Genomic DNA, 22,682 nt, shown 5'->3' on the forward strand with positions numbered 1-22,682 from the left:
ACTTATAAAATGCTGGAACAATTTTAGGAGAGCTTCACTTGTGTTTTAAGGGAGGTGGCTTTGGTGGTGTTTTTTTCCCATTGGGTGTAATCCAAACCACACTGAAATAGGTGAGTCGTGCACTTAATTTCAGTGGACTTTGAATTAGGCCTGCAGCAAAGTTATGCTGAGTGCCTTTTTAGAAAAGGTTTGATCCTTAAGACTGTGGTAGATTTTTTTTTTTAATTCTGCCCTCTGGTGCAGAATGTTCCCTGTTAGTTTCTGGATACTTTCTTGCCTGAATGTTCTGTTAATGGTAATCAGCAGTTTGATATCAGTATTTAGAGTGTGCTGGTCAAGAGGCTTGGAACAGGTGGTATTTAACTTGGGAAAATCTTGTCATTTCCAAAATACATGTTGGTAATTTGAAGTGATAAATAATACGTACTTACCTCTCAGTCGGTCAGCAGTTTACACGGAACATTTTTAAATTCTGTGAAATCTGAAACTGGAAGTCCGCTAGTGGCATTTACAGGAGGGCTTCAGTTGACTTCAAAATCCCTTTGCTGAGTAAATACATTATGTTCTTTTGATTTTGCAGCTCTGTATCCAAAATTCATTCATACTGTCCTTCTGCTCTTTCTTGAGTATTATGCACGAGGAGCTGAAGTTAAACTTTAACCAGTGAATAATAAAAGTTTCCTATTCACCATATAAAAAGTATCAGAAGTTTGCTGGATGTTAGTTAGCTGCAGATCAGTATGGTTCCTCAGTCTTTCCCCTCAAGCCCCATTCATTAGTGATGTGTAGTAGTAACTTCTTAGCCTGGTAACAAATTCAGGTTGTTCCTTGTTTCTCTATTTGTTTGAATACTGAATGGTGATGACTGCTGGTGATAGCGGTTAAAGGATGAAATTGGGATTTTCAATTTTTGTGATCAGTGCTATCTTCGGCTTTTTAGCAGAACAAAATGTTTCTTTTAAGTTAAATGCGGTGTTTGAGCCGTTCAGATGTGGTTCTTGTGCTGGCAAACTATGTTGTGGGGTAGGGAATTGCTGACCTGGAGGATGTTGAGTTCTCTGAAATTTACCCCTGGGAGGAGACAAGCCAGCAGGGACTGTTAAATTCAACTGCCATTCAATTTAGTGCAGTGTCCCGCGTTGTTCCAATAAATATTGGAATTCGTGAAGAAGTATTGTCATTTCCTTGCAGTCAAATACTCTTGGAGCTGCTTCTGCTATCGGCTATCGGAAAAGTGTGCCTACAGCTGTAGCTTCTGGCTGTATGAAAATTTTAGCGTGCAGTTACTTCTGACGAAGTTACTTCTAAAGAAGTAACAGCTGTTGGTGCAGTACTAGTACAATGGTGCCTAAGTGCTGGTAGTCTGGAGGTGTTACCATAGCCTGAAAATAATTTTTTACTTGTCTTTGCCTTTCAATGAAACAAAACCCCGTGCTAAGTGTTTTTATCTCGTGGCTCATTCAGAAGCCCTTAGCTGCAAGATAGGCAGATGACTTTCATAACTAGATTAAGGTAGACACCACTGTATTAGGTCACTATGGAGGTGTTGTCTCGGTAGTTTTAAGGGGAGAAGTGGATTTAAGAGGAAATGTAAATAAATTTTATACACACCTACGTAGGTCTATATTGAAGCGCTAGTTATCTAGAGCTGATTTGTTCGAACATGCTTCATTTTCCGAGTTGCCTGTTTTCAAGTAGCTAGCAGCTTTTAATCAGGATGTAGCTTGTTCCAAAGGCCATAACGTGTGCTTCTGAAACATGTTTCAGAACTAGAAGATAGCAGTATCTATGAAGATTGTTTCATTTTGTCATGAATTTTTCTTTAAACTATGTTAAAGCATTAGCAAGAATGCTAACTTTTTAGTGTAATAAAACAAAGGTGTTCTTTAATTGTATGGACTGGATGTCATTTGCTTGTTGGATTGCTTTCACTTGGTGCCTCTGGGAAACACTGTTCATGGACAAGAATGTTTGGAGGAGAGGGTTGATGGAGGGTTTCAGTTTTGTAATTTTTGTTTGGTTGGGGGGGTGTTGTTGGGGTTGTTTGGTTGTTTGTTTTGGGTGGCTCTAATGCCTGTGGCAAAGCCTTGGTGATGCTCTATGCAAGCACTCCTTATCTGAGTTGTGTTGCAGTGAGGCAGAAATGGAAAATGCTTCCGTGCTGGAGCATATACACAGTCCAGCTCTGCTTGAGGCTGGTAGAATGCTAGTGAATTTCTGCAGCTCTCCAAAGAGAGGCTTTTGTGGTTTTGGAGGTAACTCTTCGAGCAGCTCAGTTTGGCTTACAGAGAATTCCTAAGTATGAACACAGAACTATTACAGATACATCTACGTGAAGGGAATACCAGTGTAAACAAAGTGGCAAGAGTATGTTTTTGTGCTGTGGCGGCTCTGTGTTTGACTAGAACTGTCTTGTATGTTCAGCCCCATTCAGCTCTGTAAAGAAGCCATTTGTCAACAGTCTACTTTGTTGCTTGCAGACAGCAGTATGCTTAGTTTCTACTGTTACACGCTTTTTCTTATCCATGGCATGGCTCCTGTAAAGTGTTTGAAAATAATGTTAAACTTGGAATATAACATCATGCCTGTGTCATTCCTAATTTCTCTACTAACAAGGTCTTCACTGAGCCATAGCTATTGTGATGGGTTTCTTTCCTGCAAGTGCATTCCAGATCCTGTATAAACTGTATATAATCCTTGCTGGAATATGATGATCTGGCTTGGCAAAGTTCCAAGTAGGGATACCTTTTTCATTTTTTCTTGAATTTGCTTGAATCTCTTCCTGTGAAAAAAATTAGCTCTTTTGTACTAATGCTGCACTCACCATTTTGCCTTGTAAGATGTTGTAATGCTCTCCCCCTTGCCCTAATTCTTTACAGAGGAAAATTTTCTTGTTTTTAATTACTTTGTGTAAAATAAATTTAATTAAATTCTTCTGCCGGCCCACTGAATTTTACTTACAACTTGATTAAGGTTCCCATATCTAATTTTTTTCCACTTTGCTGTGTTTACATTTTTATGAAGGCTTGTTCATGTACTAAATCAGACTTGCAAGAAGATGAAAAAAGTCTACAACATTTGTGCGGTATTTAGGCATACCTCATTAAAATTGAAAGTCTTTTTGCATTGGATAATTCAGTAAGTGGTCATGGTGTTGTAACTACTTATGTCAAAGGGAATAAAATCCAAATTCTTTAAACAAATATTTTGAGTATATTTATCATTGGAATATTTTATGGCAAACTGTCAGTATGCTCTGGCGTTCAGTTATGCCTTCACTGTTCTATTTTTTGTCATGCTTTTCAACCTTTCTTTGTTAAATCTCATTGTATTTTTTGGCTGTTTGGATCTTTGCATAGTGGTTAATAGGTTGCGGGTTAGTTATTTTCACCCAGTAACTTAAGAAAGGTAGTGAATAAAAAAGGTTTAACAATGGTGTAAGGAATATGCTAATAAGCCAAGATACAGAAAGAATAGAAATAAGTTAAAATGAGAAACTTCGTCATTCCTTTCCACATACGCGTGGCATACCTTCCTACCAATAACACTCATCGGCCCACCTGGATGTTTCCTTCTGATTTCCCGTGAAGCTTCCTACGAAGTTTGAAAGATGTTTCTCTTCATTTCACTTACTGTGTTAACACTTTAAGCTATTTATAACTAAGATAAATAAAGTGCAAATACATGTCATTGCAATGTCCCTCTTAACACTAGTGAAGCTACTCTTCTGCATCTGTTATGAAACTTGATAGTTTGTTCACCTGACTCATGGAGAGCTGCTGTATTTGAGAAATGAAGGTTCCTAAGTTGAGGTGCTGATACCGCTAAGTTTCTGTGTAAAAATGCTATGATAGAACTAAAATATTGACATGATGAGGGGTAGTTGGAAGCAGAAAATAAAGAGGTGAAAATTATTGCTGTTACAGGAAACCTGTCTTGTTCTTACACTGAGCCCCTTGCCTGCATCACAAGTCATAGAGACACTATCATGATTTTTGCCTTCTGCATTGAATGTGTGCGTTGGACAATCAGAAAGCTGACAGCTGTTCTGCCTTATGAGAGCTGTCTTCAATCTAGAGGTGGCATTTTAAGCTGCCTGCTCCTGGTTGCAGCTGTATGAACATGTCAGATCTGGGTATCATGATAATGTAGAACTACTGTAATGACATTGGTAACTTATGTAACAGCATTGGAGGCTGTTGCATTCCTCAGTGTATTTCTATTACTTTACTGTTCAAGAGTTAATGAAAGTGAGCATTACAGGAGTGATCCTTCTCATCTACAGTAGTGTCTCAAGATAAAAGTCAGATCTTGCTGAATGAGTCTGTCATTCATTTTACTTATTGAACAGTGTAGCTTTTTATAAATCTTTTGTAGTAGCAACACAACAGAATGGTACAACTGCCTAAATTAGACTAGCTGCTCTGCCCAACATGAAACATACGTTTTTCTGCACCCACTCAGCCCTGCAAATACGAAGCATGTGTCTCAGCCTTCAAACATAACCATGTCCACCTTTGTCAATGTTAAGAACTGAGCAGTATTCTAGAGAAGTATAAATATTAATCTTTGGGCAGCAAAACTAGACTCTGAAATTTAGGTTGTAAATTCTCAGGATCAGAGTAGAACAAATAACATGCATTGATGTGTTATTTTCTTTACAGAAAGACCATTCACTGCATGGAGGACTTCAGGCATGCTTTTGCGGTTTCACTGTATTGCAGTAGTTTAAATTTGTCAAGGAACTAGTTTCAGGGCTTGCAGCACCTTTCTGGTCTGTACATTCATATTTAAAAAATTAAGAACAAACCCCGAAAACCTTCACATAGTTTGTTTTACCATTTTAAAAAAAGTAGCATGTGCGCTCTGTGTCCAAAATGAAGTCTAGATTGAGTGTCCTGGCAGTAGCTTGAAATAGAGGCAATGAAATATATCTGAAATGATCGAGTAGTGTTTTCCTTACAAGGAAACTTTATGGAAATTTCCTTTCTGTCCTCATTTGTTCCCTCCCCCAAGCACACTTTTCCCCCTAAGTGAGTAACTGTGTTCATTTTGTGAAAACTGTCAGATTACTGTTTGACAGCTTCAGCATGGGATTTTTTTGTTCCCTTTTTTTTCCTCCCAGATAGTAAAAAGTTATGTCCCCTATAGTACTTTTTATATATATCTCTGGGAATTTGCATTCGTTTGCCAAATGTTTTCACTAGAGGGTAGACTTTGGAATAGTAGGGGTTTTTTGTCAAAGAAAAGTAATGTAGAAAAGTGTGAATTAAGTTATATTGCCAAAAAGCTTAAAAAATCAAAATAATTTTGTGTAATGGTTGAATTGTCTAATAATTGTAAAATTTAAGCAGCCGTTTGTTTTGCCATGCGAGTGAGGTTTTTAGCAAATTAAAGGATTATCTCTTGTTAAACTGATTTCTGTAGTATGTCCTAGAGCAGCATAATACCACATCTGCACCAAATACTATAGATTCTACTTTTTAAAAAATTACCAGAAATAGTTACTTTTTTTAAGGCTCCAGTTCCAAGTGGCTACTTTGCTTATTAAGAACAGACCTAAATAATGAATTGTAGCATGAGGAACTTTGTAGCACTGGAGATGTGGGTTTTTCTAAGAGGAAAATAACCTGCATTTAGCTATTTCAGACCTTTCCTCAAGCTAATTAGTTAATACTTTAAAAGGCTTCAGGTTGTAGTAAGCCTAGAATATGTATCTTTACTCATTCTGTGCTTTGTCATGTTGGAAGAAGTTATTCAAGGAAGTCAGACTAGAGTAGGATAGTTAACAATCGATTTAAATATGTGTTAAATAGGTGTTTTGGGTTTGTTTGTTTTTTGGGTTTTGTTTTTTTTTTTTTTTTCCCTGCTAGTGAGAGTATTGTAACTGGAGTCCTAGTGGCCTTATATTCAGTATTTACTTGGTGGAGAGTTCAGGGCTCTGTTGGGGAGACATGCCCAGAGTTCCCAGTTGGTAGCAGAATATTTAGTCCACAGAGGCTTTCAGATCTGTGTTCCCTTTTGATAGCTTTTACATTAAAAATACGCAAATGAACAGCATGTTTTGTCTTTCATTTTAATATGTATTTTTGTACTGATGCTTAAACATATTCTTAAGCACTAACCTGGCAAAATGTCCTCAGCGTACTGCATTCAGAGTTTGTGTGTGTTCTCTCAAGGCTTGAGAGATATTTACTGTATGCTTCTCTTTGATATATTTTTAAATGGTTCTTACGCTATATTTTTGTACAAAGGTATTTTGCTGGTTTAGTTTATCTGCCTTGTTGAATTACTATTTTGGCAAAGTCTTTCCAAGTCAATATAAGATTGCTATTAAGGGTTTTTGTATGTACAGCTACACCAGTAACAAACCAGTTGCCAACAACTTTAATCAGTATTCCATGTCCACTGAACTTGTAAGTTAAGGCTGACGCCGACGCCTGTCATTATATAGTGAACGTATTTAGAATTTTATATTTTAAAATACGTAAATTTGAGTATTGGAAACAGATTGAGTGGTGTTTAATGAATTGCAAAATATGTAATTAAAAAAAGGAAGACTTCAGAGAAGCGAGTCCTCTTCAGCCAAATTACTTTCTCCTTTTCAAACATCCATTATTAAAAAAAACCCTTAAATTTACTCATACAACTTCAGCTTTTCACTTCTACTTTATTGTCTTTATTCGAAATGCTAATTTCAAATAATGACTGCAAAGCCAGATGAGATCAGAAACAAAGGATTTTGAAAGAGGGATTTTGAACTTTTTTGTGAGGCTTTTGCAGTTGCGAACTCTTGCTCCTACAGTTGAACAAAATACTTGATTGGGTATTACTTTCGTTTTTGAAGCTTTCCTCTGGTGATTAGCAATTGGGGAGGTATCCAGATCATTCTCTGAAGAACACGTAAAGCTCTAGGAAGAGAGTCCTTCCATCTATGACTGTATATTAAGTACTGTTTATTACAGCAGGATTACCAGAGCAATCCTGCTTGTTTAATACAGAGCAGTAGACACTGCATATTCTCTGACTGATATAGTACAGACTGCAAAAAAGCATTACTAGAGGTAAAAACATTTAGTATTACTGGTTAGGATCATGTATTCAGAAAGTGGGTGTAAGAAAACATGCTGTGGTGTTTACTTGTAGCAAGCACTGGGATGTACTTGCTGCAGCGGAAAAGAGTTCAGGTTAGTTGTGCCAACTGGGTTTTCTTTGTTTGTTAAAGAAACCAGAAAGAGAAAACAGGAGGAGAAACGTATGTGATTACTGATGCTTATTGTAGCACATGCCTATAAAAAGTTGAAGGGACGTAGATATGGGATTCAACGCTGAGAAATAGTTTTACGTGTTTAAATGCATGTGAATGTTTTTCTAGTAGCCAAATTTTAGCATAAGAATGCAGTTATCGCTAAATTTCTGTCACGCTTTCAATGCACAGATTCCATTTATGCTCAGGTCTGTGATGTACTGCGCCATATTCAAGCTAAGGATTCAAACCTGTATCTAACAACTGAAAATGTGTATCATTCAGTGAACACTAGAACTGAAATATAAATTTACTTTTAATTTTGAATGCAGCTTAGACTATTTGACATGTGTAGGAGGTATTCTGATTTTTTTCATTTTTCTGATTTGTTAGTTAAGTATCTTTATTAATCTTATAATCTGCAAGAATACAGCATGTGTTATGCTGTATGATATGTCCTTGTGCTACGCAGTATATTTTGCTGCCATCAGAATAGGTGCCTTTCCTGTAAGTGACATCACTTAATAAAACAATGTCAACTGTAAAAGTGTAAAATAGAAGAGAGAGGTTCAGAGAAACTGATAAAGCAAGCTCTGAATGGGTGAAAAATCCGTGTATGCTCAACAAAGTTACAGCAAGCAGATAGCATATTATTCACACACAGAGTCTACTATTCTGTAAGAAAATACTGTTAAACTAGAGAACATAAGAACTTGTTTATCAGAAAAATTCAAGGCCTTCATAATCCAAACCAGCAGATTTTGACTAAACCAAAGCATGGAGAATTTATAGACAACATTTCAGACTTAAGTTTGATTGGAAAAAGTAGAAAGGAATTGCTTTTAAAAGAGCAGCTCTCCCCCAAACGAAACCATTAACTACGGATAATATCCAGAACTCTAATAGCTGTTAAAAAAAATTTTCAGGTAGACTTCCTGTATTCATAGCTCTGTAAAGCTTATATTTCTTTTTTACTTTGAGACCAGTTATTCCTCTTTTCCCCCACTCCAGGTTGCTAGCAATTTAATTTTAGCATGACCTTAAAAAAAAAAAGTAAAGCATTTTATGGGAGTCTGAAAAGCAGTAAAAGATCAGACTATAACCTTGTTAAATCTCTAAAATACTAGCTACAGAAACAAGTATAGTCTTCTCAATAGTGTGGAGAAAACAGATCAGCCGTGGCTTTTTTTTCAAGCTTTGAAGAACAGTTATAGAAGAGGAGACTTGTGATTCTAGTTAGTACATAAAAAAGGAAGTCAGCCTTTGGCTGTGTAAAGATCATTAGCAGTTCAATTTTAAAAAGTGAAATAACTTAAAATCGTAGTGTCAAATTACAAAAACGTTTTCTCCATCTCACTGTACCACAAAATGCATTGTATTTATTATTACTTAATAGCATGAATTTGAAGTAATTAATCTGTTAGTATTAAAAAATAGTATTTGTTGAATAGCCAAAATAAGTACCATTTTATCTTAAAAGCGTGTAAGTTCTTCCTGTTGTGTACAAGGGAATTTCTACACTGACATATTGAATAATAGTAATAGAGTTCAGTGTGATTGTTTTGTATTGTTCGTATGTGGTTGTATCACGTATGGAATGATAAATGCAAAGACAGTGCCACAGGAGAGTGATTCTTTGTTTTGGAAATTAAAACTACATTTATGTACATTCTTAGTGAGGATATTTTCTTGAGAGTATCTTGGAGTTGGGTGGATGGGTTGAAATCCTGAGATTCTGGGGTGGGACAGTATTGCTAAGATTCCCAAAATTATAATTTGGGTGGGGGAGAAAGCACTAATTGTTATTTTTAAACAAGTTTCTTTAGGTTTTGCGTTTTTTTGTTTGTTTGAGTTGTTTTTTTTTTACACCTTTTGGAGCCTAAGTGGCTTTGCAGACAAGATTTTCCCTGCTCATGAGAGAGCACTTACTTTAAACTGAATATGAAGTTGTTTTAGAGTTACTATCATAGGAGCTGGAGAACTAAAGTACGTTTCAGTGGCTAACAACAGTGGATTTTTACCTTAGAGTCTGCCTTTTTTTTTCTTTTTTCACTAAATACTTTTGCGTGCATGTGTCATCATATAGATCAGTTGTAGCAGGTTTTGAACAGTGACAGCTGACCATATTACCAGATGAGACCCAAATATGTGGAAAGCGAAATAAAACAATTCAGCTTGTAATGTTTTAACTGATTTTTGTGGAGACTAGAAAGGAGAAGAAATGAATTGAGAATTACAACGTGAAAAGTGTCTCCTCCTCCCAAAACTATTTTCCTGTTTTGACTATAGATAGATAATATGAAAATAGCACGCTGATTTTCTGAGGCATGATTCAGCTTGAAGCTGGGAGAGGGATGAAACTCTTCTGTAGTGACATTGAAGTTGCATTAAGGAACGGTAAAAAAAAGTGTGAATTCAGGCATTGAGAAGTTATGAAATGCTAGCATTAGATCCTCGTGGGGGCTGTACTGGACAAGAACCCTCGCTGCAGCCTATGATGAACACTCTGTTCAACATGGGGCCTTCAGATAATCTGCTTGGATGATGTGCTCTGGTGCCAGCAGTGTAAACGAGATACTGCAGTCCTACTGCTCTTGCTGTAGGAGGTTATTTATGTGCCTGCTTCCGAGATGACTTGGTGACTGGACAGAGTTTTCTTCTCGATAAAGAATTGTTACATTTGCATGGGGCAAAACAGATGTGATGGTTGAAGGAAAACACTTCTAAAGAATTTTCAATCGGTGTGCAGTCTGTCTTTCAGTTAACAGTATGTATTTGCATTTTGTCAGTTTAGCGTGTGCTGATTCTTTTGGAATGTAGACTGATTGTCAACTCCCATCTCCTGTATCTGTGAGTAATACACACTAATACAGAATACTGTGGCACATCCCCTAGCAGCTCAGGTTGCTTTTACAGCATGAAATTCTGCTATTGCCTGCTTTCTAGAGGATGCTGAGTTATGTTTGAAGCTTTGACCTTTAATATCAGAGCACTCTGTGCTGGGCCTAGGCTATCCAGAGGATCTGAGGGTGGATGCTGACAGATCTGTTTCATTTGCTCTAGTGGATGTGGTTGCACAGAGGATGTTGCTTGCTGTGCAGGAGAGAGCTTTTTTTTGGAGAGAGGAATTAGGTAGCACAATATGGTGAAGGATTTAGTTTCTTCTGCCCAGTGTCTAAAATACATGTCATTTAAATGATCAACATTTAGATTTATAATTAAGCTTCAGCATTGAAATGCCACTTGTTTTAGTGTGGAAGAGATTGGGAACTGCAGTTTTATTCCATCATTGTGACTAGTGGACTTCTGTGCTGGAACACTGTCTGTGTGTATTCATATTCAGTGCAACTTCCTGACTGCAGTTTAATTTTACTTAATTTTACTATGCTAGAGAGAATGTACGGTTAGGATGCATCAGTTTATTTTTTTTCATCTCTTTATAACTCTTTGAAACACCTGTATTAATTTTGATCACTACCCAAACAAGCTGTCTGTATCACGTGACCAGTATGCGTGTGTTATCCTGCCTGGTTCTGTGGGGTCTGAGGTCTTCCTTTGGTTTGTGCTAAACAATGGGATTAAATGGTTTAAGAACATGCTGCTGTTCTGCCTGATAAACCAATGTCTAACCATTTCATTAGTTACTGGTTTTGAATTATGAATCATGGAATGGTTTTCTGCAATATTCTTGCTTGCTTTGGCAGGTTTTGCTCTATAACACCACTACAAAGTTCATTGTAGATTACTGTTTGTGAAACTTTATAACGATATTATATCAGTTACATTAAATAATGTTCTACTTTATGCGAATATACAGCTTATTCTGTTCAAAGTTCTTCGCTGATGTGCACAAGACCATCAGCTTCTACACTGAAGTGTTCCACACTTAATTTTAGATTAAATTCAGATGTGTAAACTGGATAATGATCTCTTAAATTTCATTTCATTGTCTGTATACCTCTTACGGAGATTTCAATGACAATATTGTATAAACATTTTTTCCTTAGGCTTTCAAAATTAAGATTTTTCAGTTAATCTGCCTTTTATGGTGTTTATATGTAGGTAGTAATAAGATTATTTAAAAATGTATTTAAGAGAGTCTCTCTGAGAGTCTGAATTTTTTTTGTAGCATAGATCTCTTCTGCTGTATCACTGTGTTCATTTGTAATTAGGCAGATTGACTTTTCCTCGTTAACTGTCACTTAGTGTTACACGCAGAATTACTGATTTTGGTAATACAATTTAAATTTTTTTTATAAATACAAATATATTTGTATTATATACATATTATATAATATAATTTTATGTGTTTGCTAATATTTATTTAAAATATGGAAATTATGGAAATATTTAATCGTTTTAAAGACTATTAGGCAGTTGGAGCTGTTTCATTCTAAATAGTTCTAAATAGTTTGCTATGATGTGCACTGTGGAATATCGTTTGGAAATTTTCTAGGCAATTGCTTCTCTGGAAATGAAAGGTGATACTTAGTGGTCTTGCATATCTGGACTTTGTCTTTAAAACTACCTGAGTGTTTTTCATTTACTTTGGTAGGAAAGGTCTTCTATATGTATTGGTCATACAAGTTTCAGACATCTGTAATTTAATTTATTCTAATTTTTTTAAATTAATCTATTTGCAGATGTGATGCAGATCCATCTGCCCTAGCTAAATATGTTCTGGCTTTGGTAAAGAAGGATAAAAGTGAAAAGGAGCTGAAGGCATTGTGTGTTGATCAGCTGGATGTATTTCTTCAGAAAGGTATGGTCTTTGTCATAACTATCAAGCTTGAGTGAAAAGCCTCTCTTGTTTAATTCATTCAAACAGTCTTTATCATAGAATCATATGTTTATCTCTTTTATTAGCTTTCTTACTTTGAAGTAAGTAGTTCAATTTTAGTGAAGTAATTTGTTTAAAAAAAAAGAGGTGTGTAGCACAATATGCATATATTAGGTATATTCTTTGTATCTATTGATATTCCTGGAGGAAAATTATGGGTGTTCAGTTAGTGCCAGGATTAGAAGTATTTTAGCTCTGTATACATCGCAGAAATAGTCTTCCAGAGGTTTTATTAAAAGACATTAAATAATTCAATGGTTGAAAACCTTTATGAAACATTGTCATTATTGACATGTTTTTTGACTCTGTAAATGTCCTTTTATAATACAAAATTAGCAGCAGAGTATTTAAAAATAATACTCTTCAGTGTTTTAACCTGGTGAATGTTAATTTTTTGTGTGTGTTTTTGTTTTTTATTATTTTCTTTTAAAGCAAGTGTTAACTGAAGTTTTGAATAATGGCTATTTGTACACCCTTTACTTTTAGAAACTCAGATATTTGTGGAAAAACTGTTTGATGCTGTGAATACAAAAAGCTATCTACCTCCACCAGAACAGCCATCGTCAGGGAGCCTGAAAGTAGAGTTTTTTCAGCACCAAGAAAAAGAGACAAAAAAAGAAGAGGTAGGCACTGATTTTTTGTTTTAAATTTGTCTTTTTTCCTCACTTCTGTAGTTTGCTTTTATGGTTCAACTTCATCGTTTCTTTGTTTATTAATAATAGTTCCCAAACTTACACTACAGCATTAAAGTGTCAGAAGATTTGTGCATAGTATGTTGAGTATTGCTGCACAGTTTTTCTAAGCATAGATGGGTGCTTCTAAGGTAAACCAAAGCGGTTCTGACTAGGCAAATGTAAATAAAGTTACTGAGTTGTGTAGGAGTTGCAGTACAACCCACGTTAGTTCTTTGGCCATGATTGCTGTTGTAGTTATGCTGCCCTTTAGTTCACCATAAATCCAAGCTGCCATTCCAAATGGCAGTCCTCATTCCTCCAGCTGCTTAATCCACATCCTTGTTCCGACACAATTGTTTATATTGTTCTTTGAGTTGGAAGAGTAGGTTTGCCCTTTTCAGCAGTAGCCTAGGTTTGCCTGCATGAAAGTGCTTAACTGTGATCTGAACCAGCTAACCTGCTGTTGAAAAGAAGACATTACTGTGTCAATCGTTGAATATTGATGTCTTCCCAGATCCGTCACTGCACTTTAGTATGGTTTTTTGTCCAATCTGTAGCAAAAGCAGATGTCTTTTTAGTGCACCACAGTAAGGATTGCTTATTCTGCTTTATTTTCTCCCAACCCATGCTTCGAATATTCCTAGGAATAGAAATCTAATACATTATGAAGATTCTCTAATTGCATTAGATGCAAAAATATTGTTTCAGTTCAGTGTTACTGCTGACGTCGCTCAGCATTTTTTTATTTGATCGTGTAGAAGTCTCCATGATAATGTACTCATGTTTTGAACTAATGTATATAATTTAAATTCAGATAGTTAAAGAGGAAGAGCGAGAGAAAAAGTTTTCTAGAAGATTAAATCACAGCCCTCCTCAGTCAAGTTCTCGCTACAGAGATACCAGGTAATAAATTTTGCTTAACCTCTTGTATTCTATCAGTAATCGGAAGGGTTTGGATTTTTACGGTGTTACTAAGTTAAATATTTTCTTTCTGTATGGTCACCTAATAAGCCTAAAAATAAGACTTTTATTGCTTTTATGCATATGTAGTTAAATGGTGAGTATATAAGTGACAGTGTAAACTGCCTCTGAATTGTGCACAACTATCGCATTTGAGTTTTGGGACTCATGTTAGATTTGTGGTTTATGTTACAACGCTTGCTCTGCTCAGTATTGAGATTGAATTGTGTTAAATTTAATTTAGAAGCCTTCCCTTCCGTAACTGTTAACCTTTTTAGTGTTTCCAACTTGGGGAAGGTGCAGTATTGGGCAGATACAGAGCTTTACATACGTTTTAAAATCTTATGGATAGTAAAAGTAAAATGCATAAACCAAGTAAAAGAGTTCTAAAAGTCTTCTGAGAAGAAAGGAAGGGCCGTAGTTAGATTCCATTTGTATCTTTTCTCTAATTTTCCATTGCCATTTCTTGAGATTTTTAGTGGTAGTTAGGGTTTTAAATTATGGCTTTGAAATTCTTGTAATTAACATATAAAATTGCATGTTTAGAAGCCGTGATGAAAGGAAAAAAGATGAACGTTCTCGGAAGAGAGATTATGACCGAAATCCTCCCAGAAGAGATTCCTACAGGGATCGATATAACAGAAGAAGAGGGAGGAGTCGGAGCTACAGCAGGAGTCGGAGTAGAAGTTGGAGCAAAGAGAGATTGCGGGATCGGGATCGAGACCGGAGCAGAACACGAAGCAGAACACGAAGCAGAGGTACCAACAGTTGGTCTCTAAAATACGGTGAATGTTGCCTACAAAATTTAGACACTAAACTTAAACACTATGTTCAAGATGTAACAAATTTCCTGTATTGTTCTTGTTTCTTTGTTCAAATTTAGATTGGTTTTCTGTGGAAATAAGGCATATGTGATTGCTTTCAGTGCTTGTTTTGCCTTCTTTCCCTCCATTCTTCTCTAAGACCCTTGACTGTCTAGGCCACTTTTCTGCCTCTCTTACAACATTCCTTAAAAATCTTGAGTTAATTACATTTCATTAAGTTTCAGGAAACTCAGGATCTGGTTTGGGAAGATATAGAAATTAATACTCATCTACGGAGGTAGAACTGGCAGAAATTACCTGTCTGACAGCAAACGACTTGTCAAGCAGAACAGTACAGCTCTGTTCTGTTTGCCTTGTCCCCTCCTTGGTGTCATAGGGACAGGCTGAAATTATTACAGTAAATACTTTTATTTGCACATGTATCTGTAGGACTTAAGACTTCAGTACAGTAGGTTTTCAAATTAAACTCCTTTAAAAGCAAAGCTGTTTATTCAGCTGAAAAAAATGCTTTCCCCCCAACACTGTTAGGATAAATTGGAAAAGAGCGTTGAGAGTCATTTTATATCTTTATTCTGTCTTTAAAAATGTAGAGGTAAAAATAGTCTGGTTTACCTTCTGTGTATTATTTTTCTTTCTGTAGAATGGGCCGTGGTAACTCGGCCTTGAAAGTAGGGATGCAGAGTTCCTGAAAATATGTGAGCAGATATTTTCCAAACAACTTAAAAACGAGCAAGTTAAATAGTGTGCAGCAGTTTAACTAAAAGATCAAAATGTGACTAAATCTTAATTTAAGGGTTATTTCACATTAACTGCAATGCTAACATCTTATGGAGGGTATCTTATAATGACAGCTTTGTTTCCTTTTCTAAGCACATTAAGAAAAACCTGTTTTATCCACAGTTCTCTGCCATCTTTAAGGCATTTTTATTGATGTTCCTTTAATGTAGGGTTATTTGAGTCTACCAACTCACCTCATGACAGAGCTCTTCTGTCTTGATCTGGATACTTACTGATGGTCATATTAGAAAATTAAGTGAACAGTTTGTATCTTCTCAGAACAAAAGGTCATGTTACTGCAGTATCTGTCCAGGAATGTTCCACACCTGACAAGCACTATTATTTCTCCAGTCATGACAAAGCTTTGCACATGATAAATTCATGCATTTGAATGCAGGTAAAAAGAAGGTAAACAACATCAAGATACAACAATAACAGTGTCTTGAAACATTAAAGATGTGTAACTTTTATAGAGTTTTCAAGTGGTGGTTACCTTTTTTTTTGCCCATTACTTCCTTTTATTCGGAAGAACTTTCAATCTGAAGTTCTTAGAATATATGCATCGCTACAGAAGATGTACTTTGCTTGAAGTGAAGTAGGGTTTCTGCTTTACTGTGGGTATAGTTGTTACTGAAATACCCCAGAGGCTGACTGCGTACTTTCAAGATTATTATTTTTCTGATTAAGCCTTTGGAATGTAGAATCATGGAATAGTTGAGGTTGGAAGAGAGCTCTGAAGGTCATGTAGTCCAACACTCCTCCTCAAAGCAGATAAACTGGAGCAGGTTGCTCAGGACACTGTCCAGTTGGGCTATAAATAACTCTGAGGGTGGAGACTCTACAGGCACCCTGGGCAACCTGTAGAACATTTCCATTGTTATTTCTATATTTTGAGTTGAATTCATGTGGAATAAAGATACTTAAACAGGTTAGTGCCTGTTTCTGGTGAAAATGTGCCGAAGTAATCATCCAGTATAACTTTTTTTTTAATACAGAAAGGGATTTGGGAAAGCCAAAATATGATATGGATAGAACAGATCCACTAGAGAACAATTATACACCAGTTTCTTCTGTGACAAATATTTCATCTGGCCACTACCCTGTCCCTACACTGAGCAGCACTATTACTGTTATTGCTCCTGCTCATCATGGAAATAACACTACTGAAAGCTGGTCAGAGTTCCATGAAGAGCAGCTGGACCACAACTCCTATGGAAGACCTCCGCTGCCAAAGAAACGCTGTAGAGATTATGATGGTAAGTCTGTATTCTTCGTAATTGCTTCCTGCAGCTATGATTGTCCCTTTTTTGAAAAGATTGAGGTAATTTTCTTTCCTTTTCCTCAACTCCTCTAATACTGTGGTTTTTCTATTACACAATTCTTGAATGCAAATTTTATTCCACTTCCTATTAACTTAGCTTTTAGGCAGCTTGCTTTATTAGTGTTTGTATAGCTTTTGAAGTTACTAGAATTATATAGATGAAAAATAGTATATTTATAGGAAAAGGTTCTTAAAAATCCAGTTTTACCCAGGTTTTCTGTCTTACGTTCAAGCCAAATGCTGTATTTGATAATATTGACCATGATTAGCACCTTACTGACCTCATAATTATTTTTTTATTCCATCCTATCTAAGAGATAATTTTTAATGAGAAAGGTCTAGAGCTGCAACTTCCCAGGCTCATGTTAACCCATTTTTTCCATGTAGGTGTTAAAATTGAGTGGCTTTTTGTGCTTAGCTGTGTCTTAAGCTATCATTTTGCATGTCTTATGCCAAAATCCACACAAGAGGCTGCTGCAGTTGGCAGTGGCTTCGCCAGTCAGCCTGTTAGCTCAGAAGAATTTAAATTTCCTCCTAAAGTTTTTTTTGAGGGTTTTTTGTTTATTACCACAATGACGAGATTTAAGATCTAGGCCAGTTTACATTCTGAACTCTGATTAGAATAGAATTTATTTATAAGTAAAGGAAATGGGAGGTGTTAGCTCTCAAGTATTGGCAGAGTTGTATTTGTGAAGAATAGCTTTGCCAGTATACGTCACGGCAATGCTGTGGAGGAAAAAGTTGTGAAAGTGCAGTTTCGTTTTGAAGTTTTCTTCTAATGCAGGATGAGCTGCAGAATGCTGTGTCATGGTCTCCCAGCTCTACAGGTTTTTTAGAAAGGAATAAAATGTGCAGGCTAGTATATTTTTGAAGTAACATCTTAATGCGTGACACTAGGACTTTGTGCCTTTAACAGTCTGTCTTCTGTAGCACCTTATGATTTCCAATTTGTGCATATTGAGCAAATGGTAATGTGTTGGAAAACAGTAATACAGTTCTCAAATTGTTACTGGCGTGGTTGGCTCCCCCCCCACCCCCCCCGTTTCTGACTGTTACTAAAATGTCCAGTAGATGTTTCTTCCACTTGCTTTTCTCGTGGCTGTTTGTGTCTTCTAAATTCATAAGCTCATCTCTCTCTTCCCTGGTTAGCTGGTTCCAACGTACTGCTCTTCCTACCTGCACTTTCACATTTTTTTACTTGACCCTCTGCAGAACTTTTCCTTAACGTTTCAGTTTGTGTTCTATAACTCTTCCTGAAGATAAGTCAATACAGACTGCATTTCGGAATCATGTTTTGAGGAAGTGGACACTGTCGGCTTTCTTCCTATTTTATCAGAAGATGTTTTGAACTTTTCCTCCCTATTGCATTGCATTGTCTTGGGTTTTTTTGTGGGGGCTGTTGCTAAACAGATCATTATATAATTGTAGAATGGTTTGGGTTGGAAGGGACCTTTAGAGGTCATCTAGCCAACCCCCTGCGGTGGGCAGGGACATCTTCAACTAGATCAGGCTGCTCAGAGCCCCGTCCAACCTGGCCTTGAACTTTTCCAGGGATGGGGCCTCCACAACCTCTGGGCAACCTGTGCCACCGTTTCACCACCCTCATTGTAAAAAATTTTTCCTTCTATCCAGTCTAAATCTACCCTCCTTTAGTTTAAAACCATTACCCCTTGTCCTATCGCTACAAGCTCTAATAAAAAGTCTGTCCCCATCTTTCATATAAGCCCCCTTTAAGTACTGAAAGGCTGCAATAACATCTGGCTCCAGCCTTTTCTTCTCCAGGCTGAACAACCCCCAACTCTCAGCCTGCCTCCATAGGAGAGGTCTTCCAGCCCTCTGATCATTTTTGTCGCCCTCCTCTGGACTTGCACAGTGTTTTACTTGCATGTAAAAGAAAAGAGATGAGTGCATATTCATTTTAATTTATATGTGTGTATTTAATATTTACATATATACATATATATGCATACACAATACCTATATATGTAAATAACAAAATATTTTGCTTTTACATAATCACATTAAACTGGCAAAATATTCTAATTCTTCCTGAAATAATTGCAAAAGAGAACAAAGAATTGGAGTGAATTTTCTCATGTTGGGATTTTATAATATTAACTTCTAACTTTAATAGGGGTTTCTCAATCCCAGTATCTGTACTTTTTACTTAGAAACACCGTGTTTTTGTTAATGTGATGACGCCTAGATTTCATTCTGTTTTCAGTTTGTTACAATTAAGTGCAGAATTAATTCTTCAGGAAAAATCTATACTCCTGTATTTATTTTGCTAGAATGTCGCTGAAATCTTCCTGTGTGCTGACTGTTAAAATAAAGTTAAATGGCCAATTTAATTTTCTAATATAAATTCCTGCTGGTATGTGAAGCTCTTAATTTGCCAAGTGTTACATTACACATATAACATCTCATATCTACTCTGAATCAAGCTACAGTTATTGAATACTAACAATTCTTTTTGTTTTTGATGTTTCAGAAAAGGGTTTCTGTATGAGAGGAGACATGTGCCCTTTTGATCATGGAAGTGATCCAGTAGTGGTAGAAGATGTGAATCTTCCTGGCATTCTGCCTTTTCCAGCACAACCCCCTGTTGTCGAAGGACCACCTCCTCCTGGACTTCCTCCCCCTCCACCAATTCTGAGTCCTCCTCCTGTTAACCTTAGACCTCCAGTGCCACCGCCAGGCCCCTTACCACCTAGCCTTCCACCTGTAACAGGTAATTAAAAAAGATTACGAAACACTTTTTAGTAGAAAAACCTGGATGTTGCTTGAGTTGTGTGCAGTGCAAAAAGCTGTTTTAAGAATGCTAGCTATAGATTAGAAAGCTGTACTATGCTCTACTATAGCGTAGCTTACCCCAGAATGATTGTTTTTTGTAGTAATTGTTGCATAGTTGATTGTTGTAAAGTTTGCATGTTAAATGTGAATCTTGAACATGGAATATTTATTGTGATTAAGCAAAATCAGGGCATGGCAAAACTCAATTCCTTGAGTTTTATAGGAGAAGTTGCCTGAAACTTAACTGTTAGAGAAGAAGGGAAAATCCTGGAAACAACAGATACTTGGCATTTCAGTTGTAATAACGAATTTAAAGAGAATTCACGACCACGTTAAGTTTACACATGAGAATACGTGATTTGCAATTAATTTTGTAACTAAACTTGTAACTAAGAAAATTCTCCAGCTTGTTTAGTCTTTCATTGGAAAGTACTTTGGCGCAAGTACTAAAAATTACGTGAAGACTTGTGTGCCTGGCTGTCATTTATAAAATAGCAGTTTAGTATTCAGTTCCCTTGTGTGGTTTAAAAACGGTTATGTTAAGTTTTATGTGATTGTTCCTTTCTCTCTTTTTTTATTAACTCAGATGTCCCACGTGGTAAAATTATGCAAGAACAATTTATATTTAATATTGCTTGAAAGTTTCTTAAATCATTTTCATTTCCGGTTGATAGTATATTTAAGAAAGAACTGAATTTATTTATATCGGTTAGTATAGTGAGTAACTGTATTGCTGGGGTGATCAGTTCTGCCTTACCTGCTATTTCCAGATCTGTGCGGAAAGTCCAAATATGTGACTTTGTATCTTTTTTCTGTGGTTTTGCCAATGATTAAATTGAAGGTCAGGCTTGACTGCTCTGCTCTGAAAGTCTCACATTACCTGGTGTAATAAAAGTCAAACCAACCAACCAAAAAAACCCTCAGTTTTAAGAAGGATCCCTTTGACTTTCTACCAGACTTGTAGGTATCTTCTTGGGTCCTTGCAGAAATAATTTAAATCAAGTTGGTTATTGTCATCATAGAAGACTTTTGTTACAGACTATTAAAAAATAGAATTTGTGTCTTTGAGGGGGTTCTATAGAGCTTTAAAAATCTTCTGCTGGTGAAGATAAATAGTGGCTTAGCAATTAAGTTTTACTGCTAGAAAGAAGGTGTTTGGAGAATTGTTGAACTATTCAAATGCTTTTCTCTGTAATCTGAGTCCTCTGCTTGTGGGGAAGGTTTCATATGAAAGAATGGTACAGCACCATGTCTGTATACATGCCCTCTTACCCCCCCTTTTGTAAATAGCCTTCAAAACATTTCAGATCAATTTCCTCATGAGCTGAGTGTCGTGTAAGTCTAGTGGATAATAAATGAATGCAGTGTTTACCTTTGTCTTTGACAGGACCACCCCCTCCACTTCCCCCATTGCAGCCTGCGGGCATGGATGCTCCCCCAAACTCTGCAACTAGCTCAGTTCCTACTGTTGTTACAACGGGTATTCATCACCAGCCGCCTCCTGCTCCACCCTCTCTTTTTACAGCAGGTGTAGTACTGAGGCTTTGCCCACAAGGTTTGCTAAATAGAATAACATTGATTCATATTATATTGTATTTTTTAGAGATTATAATTTCTTTCTTTGGGAGAATAAGTTTGTATCATTTAGTCTGTGGCAGTAAATTAACGCTCTTTTTTCTGTTGTTCAGGACAGAAGTAAAGTTTGCATGTAAAATGTGAATCTTGACTACGGAGTAATATTTTCACTGTTTAAGCAGAGAACTGAGTTTGGCAGGTTTTTTTTAGGATAGTTGCTAATACAACTCTTCGACTGTAACTGTATCTTGTAATTAAATGAAATATTGTATTTGAAACCTTAGGGGTTTTAACTGCAATTTATTTTAATTAGACAATTTCTTTGTTACCAGAAACGTACGACACAGATGGCTATAATCCAGAAGCTCCAAGTATAACAAATACTTCAAGACCTATGTATAGACATAGAGTACATGCCCAAAGACCAAATTTGATAGGACTCACATCAGGTGATATGGATCTACCACCCAGAGGTATGATCTCAAAGCTATACTTATTTAGTTTAGCTGGTTTTCTTACATTAATGCAGAATGAGGCAGTTTTCAGAGAATACTGGACTACTTTTTTCAATTTTTTTTCAATTTTTTCAATTCGGGAAAACGCTGTATTTTTTAAATTCTTCTGGAATTAAGAGAAGTTTAATTGAATGAGGAATTAAGCTTGTAGTTGCTTTGTGTGTGCCTTTTTACAGGTAAAATGAAATATCTTGCTAGAGTATTGCACAGTTTACACTTGGCTGTAATAACTGGTCACTTTGTATATCTTTGATACAGAAAAATGTTAATATTTCTGTAACAGACTCTTAGGATGATTTTTGCTGCTGAGAGGAGGGAGTAATTTTTATCTGGTGGCAGACAGTTATATATGAGTAATTTTAACCTCATAGTTCCTATGACCCTGAGAAGAAGCAGCAGCATACAAAATGAAAAAGGAAGAGTGATAAACCCAATTTTTTAAATGTGGGTTTGTTTACATTTGTATTTATTTGTATTTAGTCTTATTATGTTTCTGTTAGTGTATTTTCAGCGCGGAGTCCCCCAGTATGATTCTTGTTCTTCAGCAAGAGCCACGCCTCTCCCAGCCCATCCCTAAATATTGCTCCTAGGTGTTAATGCTCCGGACTACTGTGCATTTCCTGTCATGAGCATTTTTGTGTGCACACCTAATAGTAGAATGCAGGTGTTAGAAGAAATGGTGTCACCCTGAGAGTATTGTATGGGACATTGTGAATCAGTGAGCGCATTCATCTTGAGGGAGATGCCTTCTGTCACACCTCTTTTGTTTTCCTTATGATACTGTGACAAAATGAAAGCTATTTTGATCTGTCACAGCATCTGCTGATAGTTAAGAAGACGGTGACCAAGTTTTGATTCAATTTGAAGAAGCACCATAGTCACTTCAAAATAAAGTTGTGCTTTTCACTGCAAATTCAGAACACCTTTTTACAATCAAATACACAGAAAATACAAAAAAATGTAAAATCTTTTCATCTCTTTACAGAAAAACCTCCTAATAAAAGTAGTATGAGAATAGTGGTAGATGCTGAATCCAGGAAGAGAACAATTGGTGCAGGAGATGGTGGAGTTCCTACAAAGAAGACTTGGTTTGACAAGTGAGTGCTCATTAACACAAGGTTGGATTAATAGTTGGAATTCCATGGAGCTCTTTGCTG

General features: G+C 36.4%; 1 protein-coding gene across 5 annotated transcripts in view; it reads left to right on the top strand.

The window, feature by feature from the left end:
* Positions 1 to 22,682, top strand: part of RBM26 (RNA binding motif protein 26) — a 59,491-nt gene that overhangs the window by 1,470 nt on the left and 35,339 nt on the right. For 2 of the 5 annotated variants that reach the window (XM_064440700.1, XM_064440704.1), the window contains exons 2-10: positions 11,890 to 12,008; positions 12,573 to 12,709; positions 13,575 to 13,663; positions 14,267 to 14,505; positions 16,317 to 16,577; positions 19,134 to 19,373; positions 20,823 to 20,990; positions 21,343 to 21,483; positions 22,511 to 22,622. In XM_064440700.1, the coding sequence (XP_064296770.1) occupies positions 11,890 to 12,008; positions 12,573 to 12,709; positions 13,575 to 13,663; positions 14,267 to 14,505; positions 16,317 to 16,577; positions 19,134 to 19,373; positions 20,823 to 20,990; positions 21,343 to 21,483; positions 22,511 to 22,622 (1,506 nt within the window). The remainder of the gene's footprint in view (positions 1 to 11,889; positions 12,009 to 12,572; positions 12,710 to 13,574; positions 13,664 to 14,266; positions 14,506 to 16,316; positions 16,578 to 19,133; positions 19,374 to 20,822; positions 20,991 to 21,342; positions 21,484 to 22,510; positions 22,623 to 22,682) is intronic. The other 3 variants (XM_064440702.1, XM_064440701.1, XM_064440703.1) reach the window with 3 other exon arrangements.

The sequence above is a fragment of the Phalacrocorax carbo genome, chromosome 1 (assembly GCF_963921805.1).
Source record: "Phalacrocorax carbo chromosome 1, bPhaCar2.1, whole genome shotgun sequence".
Classification (NCBI taxonomy): domain Eukaryota; kingdom Metazoa; phylum Chordata; class Aves; order Suliformes; family Phalacrocoracidae; genus Phalacrocorax; species Phalacrocorax carbo.